General features: G+C 36.1%; 1 protein-coding gene across 11 annotated transcripts in view; it reads right to left on the reverse strand.

The window, feature by feature from the left end:
* The window catches only part of LOC120527748 (prominin-1-A-like), a 283,241-nt gene that overhangs the window by 134,709 nt on the left and 132,594 nt on the right, over positions 1 to 15,938 (reverse strand). For all 11 annotated transcript variants that reach the window (XM_039751518.1, XM_039751516.1, XM_039751517.1 and 8 more), the window contains exon 3: positions 1,629 to 1,687. In XM_039751518.1, coding sequence (XP_039607452.1) covers positions 1,629 to 1,687 — 59 coding nt within the window. The remainder of the gene's footprint in view (positions 1 to 1,628; positions 1,688 to 15,938) is intronic.

The raw sequence follows: 15,938 nt of genomic DNA on the forward strand, positions 1-15,938 counted from the left end.
ACTGTACTAAAGTGGCCCCCACAGTCGCCAGATCTCAACCCAATAGAGCATCTTTGGGATGTGGTGGATGTGCATCCCACAAATCTCCATCAACTGCAAGATGCTATCCTATCAATATGGGCCAACATTTCTAAAGAATGCTTTCAGCACCTTGTTGAATCAATGCCACTGTAGAATTAAGGCAGTTCTGAAGGCTTAAAGGTCAAACACAGATAGTATGGTGTTCCTAATAATCCTTTAGGTGAGTGTGTGTATATATATAGTATATATATATATATATATATATATATATAGTATATATATATATATATATATATATATATATATATATATATATATATATATATATATATATATATATATATATATATATATATATAGTATATATATATATATATATATATATATATATATATATATATATATATATATATATATATATATATATAGTATATATATAGTATATATATATATATATATAGTATATATATATATAAAAAAACACTTGAATACAGCACATAGTTTATATATGTATAAATTCTGTGTATTTGTGTGTGGTGTTTTCTGTTCACAATAATTGTGTCCTTGATTTTTATTTTGATTTAAATATGCTGCATTTTTAATAACATACAGCAAGCTAACAAATGGTAGTGTGATTTACACAAACAAACTATGCCAAGTTTTTCTCCCCGCATTCCATGTACATTTGGTTAATCTGTGTTTCTAATGTAGCCCATATGTGTATTTGTGTGAGTTTGTTATGACATGGATTGTTCATAAACTGAAAGAACAGATCATGCTGCATGTGAAACTGTACTGCTATACTTTAAATCCTAAGATACTGCCCAATGTAGCTTAGTACAGGACTTCTAAAAGCAAACAGCAATATTGCAGAACACAAATGTTTACCTTGAGGGTGAGTACAACATTTTCTGGCTGTTCAGAAAGCAGACATGGAGAATGCGTGTAATGAAACAACATTAGTCAAAAATTATTAGAACAAAAACAGTCAGCGGAAAGATGAAAAAAAAAAGAGTTAAGGACAGGACAACTGACATTACGATTTGATCAAAAAAATGCTTACTGAAAATCGAACTGCAAGCATGTGATACTCAACACATTTTGGATGTCACAAATACAGGATAAGTGCAAAGGACATATACACATGTACAAAGCAGTCTGTCTATTTCAGCTGCAATGCTGAATGTCTACTTACACATTGTTTCACAATGCAAAGAAAATTAAAGCTCTCATACATTAATAAGCAATTGAGGATAATATATCCATTAAGAGCAGATGCCAATTAAAATGAACTGTAGTACTGCTAAATGAGACATTATGTGCACAGCAGGATGTAAATTGTTTAGACACAGACACAATGAAAAGCACACAAATGACTAGATAAAGGCGCACCAAACTACTCTGGGAGCAGAAGAAACAGCATCCTGGTGTGATTAAACCATACATAAGTATAACACGGTTTAACACTGCTTTACATAAACTGAAAAGAAAGACAGGCACTAAATCATTTACATAAATTAAACTTTACCATATGATTCTCTCATCAATAACAAATCTTGTTAATTTTTGTTATTTATTACAGTGGTCCCACAGCAGCGCAACATTACCTTTTGATATTGTTGTCGAACATCTCCATATCTCTGCTGTGCTACAGAGGTGATGAGATCTGAAACAAAATTAAATTGCTTGTATTAAAAGAGAATCAGTATTCAGGCAGAAAATGTTTCATGCAAAAAAAAACTGAGACACTTTAAAAAACAAAATATTGTTAAGTGTGTCTTTTCATAAATCTAGAATTATAGCAAGAAAACATTAGTAAATTATAGTTTTATAAAAGACTATCACAGAGTAATTTGTTTTAGATATACCCGACAGCTCCATGTACTGTTATTTGATAACACTAATTTCAAAACAACAGTTCTGGAGTCATGAACCTTTGGTTTTTGTATAAAAAAACAGTGAAGATCAGACTTTGAAGAGTATACTGAAAAATCATTTGGCAACACTGATTGCAAAGTAAGATTCAAAACTATCTTTGTTTTCACTGTGACAAGGCAGGGTCCGTTCTACCAAGGCAGGTCTATCTGGCTGGGAGTCTCACAAGAATTTTCATATTGTGATTTTTTTTTAAAACAAATATGACATTGAAAAATTCATTTCAGTTATCAACTTGTGAGCACAATGAATCCAAATAAAGATGAGTCAGCTCTACACAATGTGACAACTTGGAACAGTAAAGGTCATACTGCAAAGTCAAGAAACCAAATAGTATGGTAATTGAAGGGCAAAGTCAAGTCATACTTTTGTTGAAAGTAAGCATCATTTTTATTTATATTTTTATAGGTTTGAAAATGAGTGGATCAGTTGTTTTTATCTATCTCCTTAATAAAACACTCTCAGAGGTAAACGTTGGTTGGTCAGCTGACAACTACTGTTTTTATTTAAACCACACTGTTAATGGCCTGCTGGCTAAGAAATAAAGAGAGGAAGTAAATCTATAAAAAGCAAATAAACTGAAATGAAGGAAAAATGAGAACTAATTAGCCATCTTTGTACTTAAAATTACAGCACAAATAATCATGTTTCCTGCAATTGTAAAGGTGACATGATTTTTAGTTTCTGAGAAAAGGACTAGAACAATCAATCTGTTTAAAAGTAAATAGATATTAAATGCAAAGACTAAAATCAAATTAGGGTACAAACAAGTGAAACCATGTATCCACTGCATCCTTTAAAAACCAACACTGGACAATTTTGAACTACAGAAGTTCTCAACTTAAGTAATTGTGGGTTATTCTAACTCTGCATCTCACCTTTGGCCAGCCTATTGCAGTTCAAGCAGAACAAAGACAAAAATATATCCCAAGATACTCACATTAGGACACCTATGGACAGGTTTGAATTAATCTGCTGGATTCAAACAAGCCCTGGAAATTCAATGTATTTGTACTTTGGAGACTGCCTAGTTAATTGATGTTACATGAAAAATCACAAAAATTACCCTTTTTTTTTTAGTTTTTTTTTTATTATTACGCAAATCAATGGACTGCTTGCATTCTTCATTGTCTAAATAGGAAACCAATTTTCTCTCTGTAAGTTATATATTCTGTGTGTGTGTGTATATATATATATATATATATATATATAATCCTAAGCCTAAAAGTGCAATGATTTTGTGCAGCAATTTTATGTCACATTTTTTGTGATGCTTTAAGTCAGGCTTATTTTAAAACCTACATATATATGCTTGGTATCATTCTTTTCAGAATTTATCTAACTTTAATGTGATGTTGTTAGAGTTTCCGATTCTTATTCCATTTTTAAATTATACACTAAAAATAAAACACAGAGTAGATGACAAAGACAGCTGCTGTACAGGCTTTTAAATGTTCGAAGCACATTGTATCAACATTTAAGAGGGGGCTTCGGAGGAGCGACTGTCTCCTTGGGGTGCGTTCTGCCACCCTCTTCACAACGCGAGTGGCAGAGACGTGAAGTGGCTGGCATGTATCGCAGGCAAGGGGGGTTGGCGAGTGAAGCGAGTAGGGGGTAAACCCCCTAGTATATATATATATACAAACACACACACATATATATTGTCACACACATGCACATGGGAGACCACTAAAGAGGTCAAAAGAAGGTCATTTCACGCCAGGCTGGGGGGGGGGATGGGGGCTGGGATGGGCACAGTGCAACAATCCTTTCTCCATTATTCCTGCAGATCAAACATGGGGAATTCTGCCTGGGCCCGATGATGTCACTTCCCCTGACCCACCTTAAAACCCATCTTTCCTCCGTTAATCAGTTCTGTTTTGGACTCAATCTATACACACAACTGTGTAGCCTATTTTTTCTTTTTGCAGCCAAATCTCAAGTATACGGGTGGTTGCTGAAAACCTTTTTGTGCATGTGAAGGCTGATTATTTTACTATATATACAAACAGTACACTCATCAGGTGTACACAACTTTGTTTCTCCTTATGGGGATCGAATCTTGGACATCAACACCTGAGGCGAAGCCTCTAACACTGCCCCATGGCAGCTGGATCACTTACTTGACAGGGTGAAGATCAGAGTATTATATATATTATAACCATATTGTGACAGATAGCTGGGGTTCTTTCCTGGCCTGGAGGCCATCGTAAAGGAAGCACTGTGGGAGTAGATGTGCACAGGGCACTGCCTCCCCCAGAGCACTAGATGGCAGCCCCACTGGGTTGTAGCGGCACCTCGACTTCTCACTGGGCTCCCTGGGAGTTGGAGTTTGGCACAGACTTGTGGGATTCCATGGGGGCCACTAGAAGGAGCTGCAGAGCCCTACTCTGGGCTTCCATCACACCTGGGAGTACTTCCAGATAATGTTGATTAGCCACCTGAAGTGCACCCAGGTGCTGCATAAATGGGACCACCTCACTTCATTCAAAGAGTCAGAGTCGAAAGGAAGAGGGACAAAGCTTGCCAGAGGAGGAGTGGAGGTGGAAGATGGAGTGAGAAAGAAGAAGAGAAATTGCTGTACTGTGTTGTTTATTGGTGCCTAGTACTGTGCTGTGTGCTGGAAAACAAAGGGTTTGCACAGCAGAAAATAAAATGTGCATGTTCTTGGACTTGGGTCAGATGTCTGTGTAGGTTGGGTTTGGGGAGCTGGTGTACCCACAAATATACACACAGAGAGAGAGAGAGAGTTAGGTTGATTCTTCTTTTAAGCAGGAATGCAAGATCATAAGCTGACTTGGTGATTACCAAGTCATCATTATGGATAGAAGCTGATTCCTGGAAAAGCAAAGTAGATAGAAGAAAGGGTGATGGTGTAGTAGAATCTGTCTAAAGCACAACTTCAATTAAACTAACTGCCAGGTAGACAGCGATACATTTCCCTCTACCCCCAAAACTATGGAGTGAAATACCATGCAACATAGAACAGATAATCATATTTACAGATGGCACCATAGCAATTGCCCTGAACAGTAACAAAGAGAAATCTGAGTAGTAAGTTAAAAGTTGTACAAATACTGAGGTGGTGCTAGAATAATAACTAGGCCCTAAAGTCAACAATACAAAAATGCTGAATGTGGTCTTCCAGAAAAGCATGCACTATCACAAACCAATCCACATTGATTGATCTAATGTGGAAACAGTCAACAGCTTCGGGTTTCTAAGAATACATAGAGTATCTCGAATATAAGAGTGCTTAACTTGTGGAGCTTCTATAGATGAATCTCATAAAGGAGATAAATTTATTTTCATTTATTAGTTTATTTAAATATTGCACCTATAATGTTGATTCCCTGTATTATATGAAAGAAATTTAGGTCTACTATTGGTGGATAGTGTTGGAAACTGGGTTCTGAGATTGGTCAGGCAAGAAGGCATGTCACGTGTTACTTATCAAATACAAGTAAAAACTAAATTGTATTCTATACATGTGACAATAATGACCCTATAAACCTATGATAACCTGACCTGGACTGTGAACATTGATGCAAGCCTCCAAGGTGCTTAGCAATACCTTGGTTTCTTGAGATGGTTTAAGCAGTGTGGGATGTCAACATAAGTACTGGTGAACATCATTCATTACATTTTTGAGTCCATTCCCACCTAGGTGAACAGCAAGAGGACCATGAACCTGACATAATGGATCACTGGCTGCAGTAGCAGATGGGGGGCTACGAATATTCAGCATTCAGGAGCCTTCCCCCACTGCTCTTTTATCTTGTCCTCCCGTCCAGGTAGGGGTCCCATACTCATCCCTGATGGGATCCCCGATAATGATTTGTTTTATGTTGAATGATTTGTTTTAAATCTATTACATAGTGAATGCTGAACTGAAGTTTGACTTTTAAAAATATAAATTGCAATTAGATTTGATTTGTAATATAGTCAGAAAGACTGCTTAGCCCTACCTTACACTAAACTCCATCTCTGTAAGCTTCTACTGATCCTAGGTTACTGGCTAATCCTTCTATTTGTTATTTTAAGATTATCCAATTTAATTGAAACAATTTAAATTAGTGATTCACAAAAACTAAAAAGAGTAGTGGCCCAACACTGATCCTGGAAGGAAAAAAATGTCTTTCTGTTTTAGGCACTTTGTTTGCCTCTCCTCCTGCCTGGGCACACAATATTGGTACCACCTAAGAACTGATTATCAATATTCTAAGAGTTGGACTGACAGAGTTTTGTACGTACATATTAGTTTCCTTCTAAATACGAAAACAAACAGGTATAGGTTTAAGGAAAAGTCAAGCACACAATCCATTTCAGTCATGTGCAGTGGCTGAAACTACTTGGCAAAACACATAATTCACAGGTACCACTTACAAAAAGAGAAAGCCTTAGTCTGAAAACATGGGGTTTAACCTGTCTCTCAACCCACAACAGGCACTAGGGTGTGAAGAGAAGTGCTTCTTAAATTGGTGGGCCACAGGACCCTACCCAAGTCGGCCATAGAACAACCTGTTTGATCTGAAAATTTTAGAAGCTGAAGCTCGAAGATATGAGGCCCTCGAGTTCTTAGAAGGTTAGAATAAGCTACCTTTTAATCTTCTTTCCTAGCAGTGTCCTCTCTTTTCCTCTCTGCGGTTCCCTAACTTTTGAATTGAGGAAAGTGTCCTTTAGTCTTTTTAAGTTCTTCAAAAGCACAGCTTAGTCAAGGTACAAAAGCAAAATAATGTTTTTAAAGCTATATTTGGACAGAATTATGTTTACACCAAGAAGAACCCAAGACTGACTGCCACACCCAAAAAACATTCTTTTAGTTTTGTGTTCCTTTAGGTTTAATATATTCGGAGGGGAAGGGGCAGGTGTAAGGAGTTATATTTTGGCTTGTTGGCCCTTGGAAGAAAATAGTTTAAGAAGTACTGTTGTAGTTTTGAATGATTTAATTTCACAAATGAAGCTCATCAAGGATGACAGCAAGATATTCAGGTGTATGGTGCAATTTTATAATGTGAATTTTAGCAAACCCTTGTTTGTCATGGTGGTAGTAATCAAATAGTTTTTCCACAGCGTTCACTTTTAAAAACCTAATATATAATGGAAATATGCAATGTTAACATAATGGGTCAAATGCATTAAAACATTTAAGCTGCAGTGGTGAATTTTGTAAATCCCATGATGCATTAGTTTTTGCTTATCAAAGTCACTTTCTCTCCATGACTTGGGTTTAACATTCTCCTATGATTTCATGTTAGAATAAGGTCACTACCCCTTTTGTGTGTAGTAAAAAGAAACTATATGAATATGGAGTCAGGAAGGACATTCCGCCTTGAAAATGTCTACTGCAAAACCTTCTTTGATCACACAGGTGTAGAACAGTCCATAGTACGCTATGCATGCCTTCCACATGCTTATATCATATAGAATGCTGGGGAACACAGCAAAATTGAAGACGTAGTTGACCCAAATTAGGACATTCTAGACCTGTTGCACTGTGAGGAGGATGGTCTGTGGGGCAGGGCAAATGACAGGGGAGTATAACAATGGAGGCTTTGAATATCTGCGGTGGGCTGGCGCCTTGCCCGGGGTTTGTCTCCTGCCTTGCGCCCTGTGTTGGCTAGGATTGGCTCCAGCAGACCCCCCGTGACCCTGTAGTTAGGATGTAGCAGGTTGGATAATGGATGGATGGACTTTGAATATTTTCAGTATGTCAAATAAATTGGATGAGGAATTAAACTGAAGGCAAGTTGGTACTGGAGATGACAGAGGAAGGTAAAAGTGTGAGAGTGCTTAGTGAGAGCAGTGCAAGGTACATGTTTTTGTTGCAAGAGAGCAATAACTGCAATGCTAGGGTTGGTGTACTTGCGTATAAAATGGGGCAGACAGAGCAAAGTATGAGAAGAGTGCAAGTGTGTGTGTTGTAGTAGTTAAAGCCATTTTTGGTAAATGATAGACAGATATAGTGTACATAAAAGGTCAGATTTGGGACTGATTGATTGTGTTGACATGTTGGCTGTCTAACAGCGGGGTTGGAGGTCATTGCAGTGGGTACTGCTCTGAACAGACACGTTTGAGCCAGTGCGGATGGTTATGAAGGAGGAGTTTCATAATAGATAACTTTTATACTTGTCTTATTCTAATGAAACCTAAGAACTTGATTTCTCATTTATAGCTCACTTCTAATTACATAGTTTTTAAAAATGAAAAAGAAAACACACACATAATTGAAGGCTTTAAAAACACATAATCAGATGCCTTTCCTTTTTAATAATGATACTTTTTTTTTTTTTTAAGATAAAAAAGATAGCAAGAAATCATAGTTTCGGAATTTGCTAGGGTCCATCCAAGGACAGCATTCTCTTACGGAGACACTCAAAAAGCAAGTACAAATCCGTACTCCTTTATGACAATGAATTCGTGTAACAGTACATCCATTGATCTGCAATATTTATTCTATATAAATCACTGTTAATACAACAGATGTTTTAACAGACAATATTTTTATATTTGAAATTTAAAGATGTTTGAGGAGAGATATGAGAATTAAATCTTTAACAAGTAACATTTCTTATAGTTGTTTTATGATTTACCCAGAAAATCACCTTTTCAAATGTTTTTTCACAAGAGCTGAAATGTCAAATCAACACTTTACGGCACATGTAATTCATATCTCCTATATAGTGTTCATCAAATTTTGGCACATTTAATACAAAAAGGGGTTAAATAAGATACAGTATTTTGTTTAAGGATGAGTGTACTAATATAGTTATCAATATCCAGATATTTCATATTTTTATTCCAGCTTAACTGTAGATAAAATGTTTTAACTTTATATCTTAACTTAATATTTACTTATCCAAGTTCACTTTGCTTGTTGTTTGGGCGTACAGTGATTGGATGTTATGAACTGACAATATTCCACACTTACAATAATTTAAACTTGGCTCAGTAATAAACGGTAAACCGTAAAAAGTGAATTCATATACACAAAACATATCAACAGAAAGAAAAAAAAAGCAGCATTACAACTCGTTCTGAGATGTAGCACATGTAACAAACACTAAGTACACATTATTGTATGCAACCTATTGTATTAGCTACAGCATGGACATGAATTAACAGAAGGTTAAAAGGATTTCTTACATTAAGATCATCTACAGAAGCAATAACTTATTGTACTAACACATCTTGCGGTCTTCTCCTTACATAAATGCTTAGCATCTGTTCATCTGGCAGCTGAGGTACACAGCAAGCCTGGGTCTTCTCAGACCTCCTTAACATTTCTTTCAGTTTTGCTTAAAGTCAAAATAAGTTGCTAGCAGGAATCTTAAAGTCAAAATCTGAGGTATTGAACTTGCATAAGTATTCATATTTCTTTGTGCCACTTTTTCTCCACAATAACAACTTTTAATCTTTTCAAGGACACATCAACCAGTTATTTCACTCTAATGTCTCTTATAATGTATTTATTTGCTCAGGACAGTATTATACTGAGCCACATTTGACTGAATACAAATAAACTACAAAATTAATAAGAATTACTTGAGTTAACCAAAATTCTGAAAACATCTTATGAAACACTTAGAAACATACAGGTTTGGTTCCCAGTATATTTTATTCAAATTAACAAGGTCAACTGTTTAGCTGAAAGAGGTGGGCTAATGGTGCACATAACCAACAGGGTGACAGGAGGAGCAGTTTGGAAATATGATTATTAAAAACATATTTTTTGAAAACAACAACAACCCAAACAAATGGCAACCACAATTAAGATCAACTTTTACCAAAGTCTGGAGCTGGGATAACAGCAGTATTATACAGCCCACCTTTGAGCCATGACCTCAACTTGACTAAAATTGTGTGGGATCACTTGGACATGGAAAAGAACAACAAACAGCCACAGTGAAAGAACGTCACGGACATTCTTGTTGTTTACTATTGCATATTTATTTTCACAAGCATATAAACACTTACTGACCAGATAGTATGTTTTAAAAATAGTGTTCTTGGGTGGCCTAACATTTTTGCACAGTTCTGTATGTGTTTTGCACACAGCGCTAAGAAGATGTTTGTTATGAATGGTTCTATAAAAGAATGATGGAATAGGTTGTCAGCAAACATAAGAATATAATAACAAACATAAGAAGAAAATACGAATGAATGCAATCCATAAAGAAAATACGTCATTAGCGGCCCCTCTCTTTTCTACTAGATCTTTCTCATAGTACTAGTATGGGAAGGGGTTACTCTTATCTACTGGACCTAAAATGATCTATTATTGTTTATTTCTTACATTTGTTTATTTAATAAACATTTGATAAGAAAACAAGAAAGCAGTCAAAGACCCAACAAGGGGCTTTCCTAATCTGCAATGTAACTGCCAAAAAATTATTTTCCTCCCTTATCTGGTCAGTATTATAAAATAACTCTCATATGTTTGTGGTAATCATTATGTGTATAGTGCCTTATTATAGTAGTTACCTTGTATTTTTGAAATAAAACTGATGATATCCATATATTATTAGCCATTTATGTAAGGAGAAATTATAGTTAGTGACCTATTGTAGTAACCTGCACCATCTCTCATCAGCAAATATGCCTCGCTAGTATTCAACTCTTAGATCACAAATGGACAATCTATGTGAAAATCTCGAAACCCTGCCTAACAACGCCATGTGCTACTCCCTATCACACAACAGTACAGCTCTTACATGCAGGCTTTCTTTTCCTGCACTTTTCTAACATTTTTGAAGGCTGTTAATCTTTGAGACACGGTAATGAACACACGACAAATAAACATCAACATTTTATATTATAGTGTAGATGCACTGGCCATGTCAGTTTTTTACATTCTAGTCTCCAGTCAATTCATTATTTATAATAACTTCATTTTAAATGAAGACATATGAATCAACAAAATACACAGTCTTTAAATGCCATGCAGCAGCATTTTACTCAGACAGTATCCAATGATTCTAACAGAATAGTAAAAGTGTGAAAACATAGCTGCATCCCACTCTGGTGTTTATGTGGTTGTTTGGTACAATCATGTGCAATTACCCACCCTTGCCAGTCAGTACAGAACTGCAACAGTGACATCACAGCAGTATTTAACAGGTAGACAGACCAGCAGGAACTGTGTCGGTAAAAACACACAAGTTAAACATACATTTAACTGGCTGTGAAACCTGACACATACTCGCACATAAACATAAGCAAATAACTGTCCTTTCATATTTAGGTGGTGGCCACACAATTTTCTTATGTGTACTTGCTACTGCTCAAAAATATCCCCATGTGTCACTTTTTGCAAAAAATACACAAAAATGGAGGTGTGTGGACAATTCTCTGGGAGAGCGAGGTCATCCATTTTAATATATTGGAATTTTGTCTACATATTTGTTGATCTGAATGCATAGAAAGTTTCAACCAAAATAATTTCTTGAAAAACATCAATGATCCCTGCATACTGAAATTGCACTGCGCCTTTCAGCAGTGATATTAACAAGGGCCACAGAGTCTGACTGATTATACTGATATGTTGTAATTACCTGTGCAATGCAATGCAAATGACGAATGAGATAGCTAGACAGACAGGCAGACCAGCACTTCTAATCTATCGATCAATCAATGTTTATTTGTCCCCAGGGGAACATCTGGCTTTTTACAGAAGCTCTATGGATAGGCAAACAGACACTATTGTCTTACCACAAAAGAATGAACATTGCCTTGCTGACATCTCTGAAATGTTATTTTCTGAAATTCTTTCACAAAATGTTTATAGGGCTCTGTCTGTTTAAATTTTCCATTTCAAACAGCTTGAGTTTTCAAACAGTCTTTTTTATATTCAGATGTGCTCAAGTTACAACAGTCTGGCCTGTGTTTAAATTTGTTTTTTTTCCCCACACACAAATAAATGTTTGGTTGGTGTTATCAGTGTTCTCTGCACATTCTTTTGGCCCCCTATTGCAATTCACAGTAGCCAGCCCCTGCGAGACCATGCACCATATTAACACTTACCTCATGTGACAATAACTGTAATGAACCGCTACACTAGCTAAAGTGAGTTACATACGCTTCCATGAATTGCAGCAAAACATCAGGTGTCTAAGCTGCAAATATGTAATTTTTATGTTCAAAAATCTTTTACAGTAAAAAGCAAGTACAGACAATCAAGCATGATCACTCGACTTGTAGCAATGTTTAAATAGGTAGACTCAATACAACTACAATAGAAAATGGTCAATAATAACTACATTTTTGTGCACTATAATCCAGAAAGCTTTATACAATTTGGATGTCTAGGAGAAACAGTTTTTGTTTTGTTTTTTATAATATAAAGTTTCTGCCAACTTTCTACGGGTTCATCCCTATACCTCACCAAACCATCCTCATTCTCATATGCAGCACTAAAAGTAGGTCTCCGCTGCTCTACTTTGTTGGGCAGGGGTGCGGAAATCCAACGCCGACTCGTCCGACACGGGTAAATTGACTGTCGGACAAGCGTGTTTTCTGGTTTCAGTTGTCCGCGGACAAGTGCAATTTTTCTGGAGAAAAAAGAATTAAATGTGCAGTTCAGGGCACATTTTTACCACTACTTTCAAATTTTAAACATTTAGGTACGTACTTCGTGCGGAAACAGTTTACTTAGGCATGTTCCTCATGTATCAAATTGGTATTCAATATTGTTTACAAAATGATGGCTGATTTTTCAAAGGGGAAGCACTCTTGTGATCTTACATAAGTATTTTACCCTACTATTTACACGCTAGGAGATGAGGTCTTTTTTTCATGCCGACATTACGATGTAATTTGATGATTTTTTTTCTTTTATATATTATTAATAAAATTAATTTTTTCTACATAAAAATGCGGTCATTTCACCTACAATGCAATTGTTTTCGCCACATAAAGCTTGTTAGGCATTTGATCTTTTCTGGAATTAGTTAAGAAATTTATTGCGTGACATCAATTTTGATGAGCTGTCTATAGATCGTTTTTGATTAGAGAATTTTTCAAATAAAACAAGTTGGTTTCGCGCTGTCAGTTTTTTTAAAAATAAAGAAAACATTCTAACGGTTTCCAAATGTTATGAAATATCAATAAAAATCTTCACTTAGACGCGATTATTTTTTTTCCCGACAACATCGGTAATATTTACTTCTTTGGAAATGTAACCACTTGCTGAATTTCGAATACGTCATTAGGAATTACCTGCGTAACGTTGTTCTCGCTATATGCGTGTTGTTGAAACTGAAGCATGTAGCATCGCGGATGAGAAATTGATCATTTCTTGATTAAAACTGGCACAACATGCCTTGAAAAACCTAAGGAAGTGTACTAAGGCCACTGAAAAAAATACGGACACAGTGAACACAAAAATGTAAATGCCGAGATTAAAGTCGACATGTTGACTTTATTCTCGTAGTTTATTTTGTCAGTTGAATGTCGCAAACTAAATTTCATCTTAAAATGAATGTTTCATTTACTGGATTTTCTCAAACCCCGTCATAAATTAATGTAGCACATTAAATGCTTTATATTAAGTGTTCCCCGACCCAGTTGTTAATCTCTGCGCGCTTCTTAAACTGACTTTCTCTTGCAGTGAGAGGCGCCGGCAGCAATCGCCGGACATTGACTTCATGATATTCCTGCTCAATGAACATTCAGAATACTAAGATAAATACTTGATATCTTTTTCACGATGAAATGCATTAAAGCATGTATTAGACAGGGGGGGCACGGTGGTGTGGCTGTAGTGCTGCTCCCTTGCATTACGGGGTTCTCAGATCTACGTTCAGTGTAGAGAAGTTTATGGCAGTCGTGACGAGGCTCCAAAAAACTGGATACTGTATTTGAATGGGTATCGCACAGGTTTAACTGAAATATTGTGTAAATGTTGGGTTCGTCATCTGGAGGTCGGAGATACGAACGAAGAATTCAATGGATGTTTTTCTGGGCAGTCTTTCTTTATTGCATGTTTGCTGTCTATCGTACGTACTAAACCCCCAGTTCCTATCCTTTGTCTTTCTCCATATAACCAATTACCACACGATAAGAGTCTTTGTGAAATTAAAACCTAGACCTCAGTTTTCAATTTTTGTTATACATGTTTAATTATGCCATCCATTCAGAGGTCTAAGCTTATAACTAGTTTTAATTTCACAAATACGTTTATCGTGTGGTGATTGATTATGTACAGAAAGAAAAAGGATAGGAACTGGGGGTTTAGTACGTCAGATAGAGACATGAGTCTAAAAGTAAGAAAAAAGTTGGTTCAATTGAAAAAGCATTTTCTAAAGCTGAACGCTCGGAGGTTGAGCGTAATGCTAGGCTGTTCAATACTGCTTCTTTAGAAGAGTTTGACCCACGACCAGCTGTGGAATTCTGACTGTCATCTGGCAACAGGCACATCACTCATAAAAAACCTGAAAAGTCGTCAGCATTCACTTCTGCAGGACCATCAGCCCAGGAACCATGCAGTTCAGCTCAAGAAGAAATGAACAGCATTCAGCCCATGCTGTCTGAGATGGTAAAGATTCTTGGGGGAGAAGATGTTGTAACACAAAAGCTGAAGAACATGGCAGAAAATGAATCAGGACAGTGTTCTGTTATGTAACTGTAATATATGAAAAAAGAACTTAGTGTAGCTATAATGAAGGCATTGTTTATTAGCCAGTTAAAATAAGGGAATCTTTTATATAATGTTCTAGAGCAAGGTGGCAAAATACTACTTCCTGAAAAAACTTTTTTCAGTTTTAAAATGGAAGGCAGTTTTGGTATCAATAAAAGAGATCAGAAAAAAATACTATTTTTCACTTTTGTTATTTGTTTATGGGCAAGTGAATTTAACTGGCGGACAAGTGGATTTTCTAAGTTTACTTGTCTGTGGACAAGTAGAAACAAATTTGATTTCCACACCCCTGTTGGGTGTTGCAAGCGCACATGAAAGCATACAATATGATTTTGGTCAGCCTATCGCGTGTTTCTGTGTGAACATTTCCTAATTACACTTACAGGGCTGTAATGCTGCGGGCGCTTCCTGATGTAGACCAGTGCAAGGCCGCTTAAAGCTTGAGAGGTTACATGATTTTGTATTCAATCCTGTAAGGCACAGGGAGGTAATCAAGACTTAACAGAACACTGCTTAATGTTGAGGGTCTGAAAGTGGACTTCCGCAGCAGAGTTTTGAACCTGCTGAAGCCAAATCAACAGAATAGAAGTTGCACCCACCAATATAGAGTTGCAGAAGTCAGTACAGGAAGAAATGAAACCATGGACAAGCTTCTTTGTATCAGAAGAGAAGATGAGCATGCAAACAAAGGTTATGTTGTGGTAGTGGTGGAAGGAAGAAACTTTCTAAATGTGACATATGTGAGTTGAATAAGAAAGGCAGAATCTGCTGACTAAAATGAACTTAAAATATATATCTTCAGGGAATCACTTGACTTAAAAGTGACATTCTTACCTTTAATCTTGGATGCCTGTGTCTGTGTGATTGTTCATGATGGTACAGGTTATCACAAATGACGTTGTTTATGATCTTCAAGTATTTTGTATGTTATTTCTGTTTATTGCATCTTTTTCCAACCTAGACTTTTGAGTCTAATTAATTTTGGTGCTTAAAATTTCGATACTGGTTTCCATCAAGTATTATTTCCTGAGCTTTTTCTGTGTTTCTACAATTATTACTATACCCTTTTGAATAATTTTGAAGTACTTTGAATATAGGAAAGGTGCTAAAAAATGAAATACACTATTATCAATATTACTACAATAACAAATTTCTCTAAAGCAAATATTGCTTAATTAAACCTATATTATATTCATGCTCTTTGTCCCACTTTATTAAAACCATTGCTCATTTAATATGATGCATGCCTTGAAGGCATTTACTATTCATAGGCCAAAATTTAGGCTCTGAATTATCTAATTATACATCTAGTCAATTTTAGATGCACTACTAGCCATAAGGCATG

This window comes from Polypterus senegalus, chromosome 4 (genome assembly GCF_016835505.1).
Source record: "Polypterus senegalus isolate Bchr_013 chromosome 4, ASM1683550v1, whole genome shotgun sequence".
NCBI classification, from domain to species: domain Eukaryota; kingdom Metazoa; phylum Chordata; class Cladistia; order Polypteriformes; family Polypteridae; genus Polypterus; species Polypterus senegalus.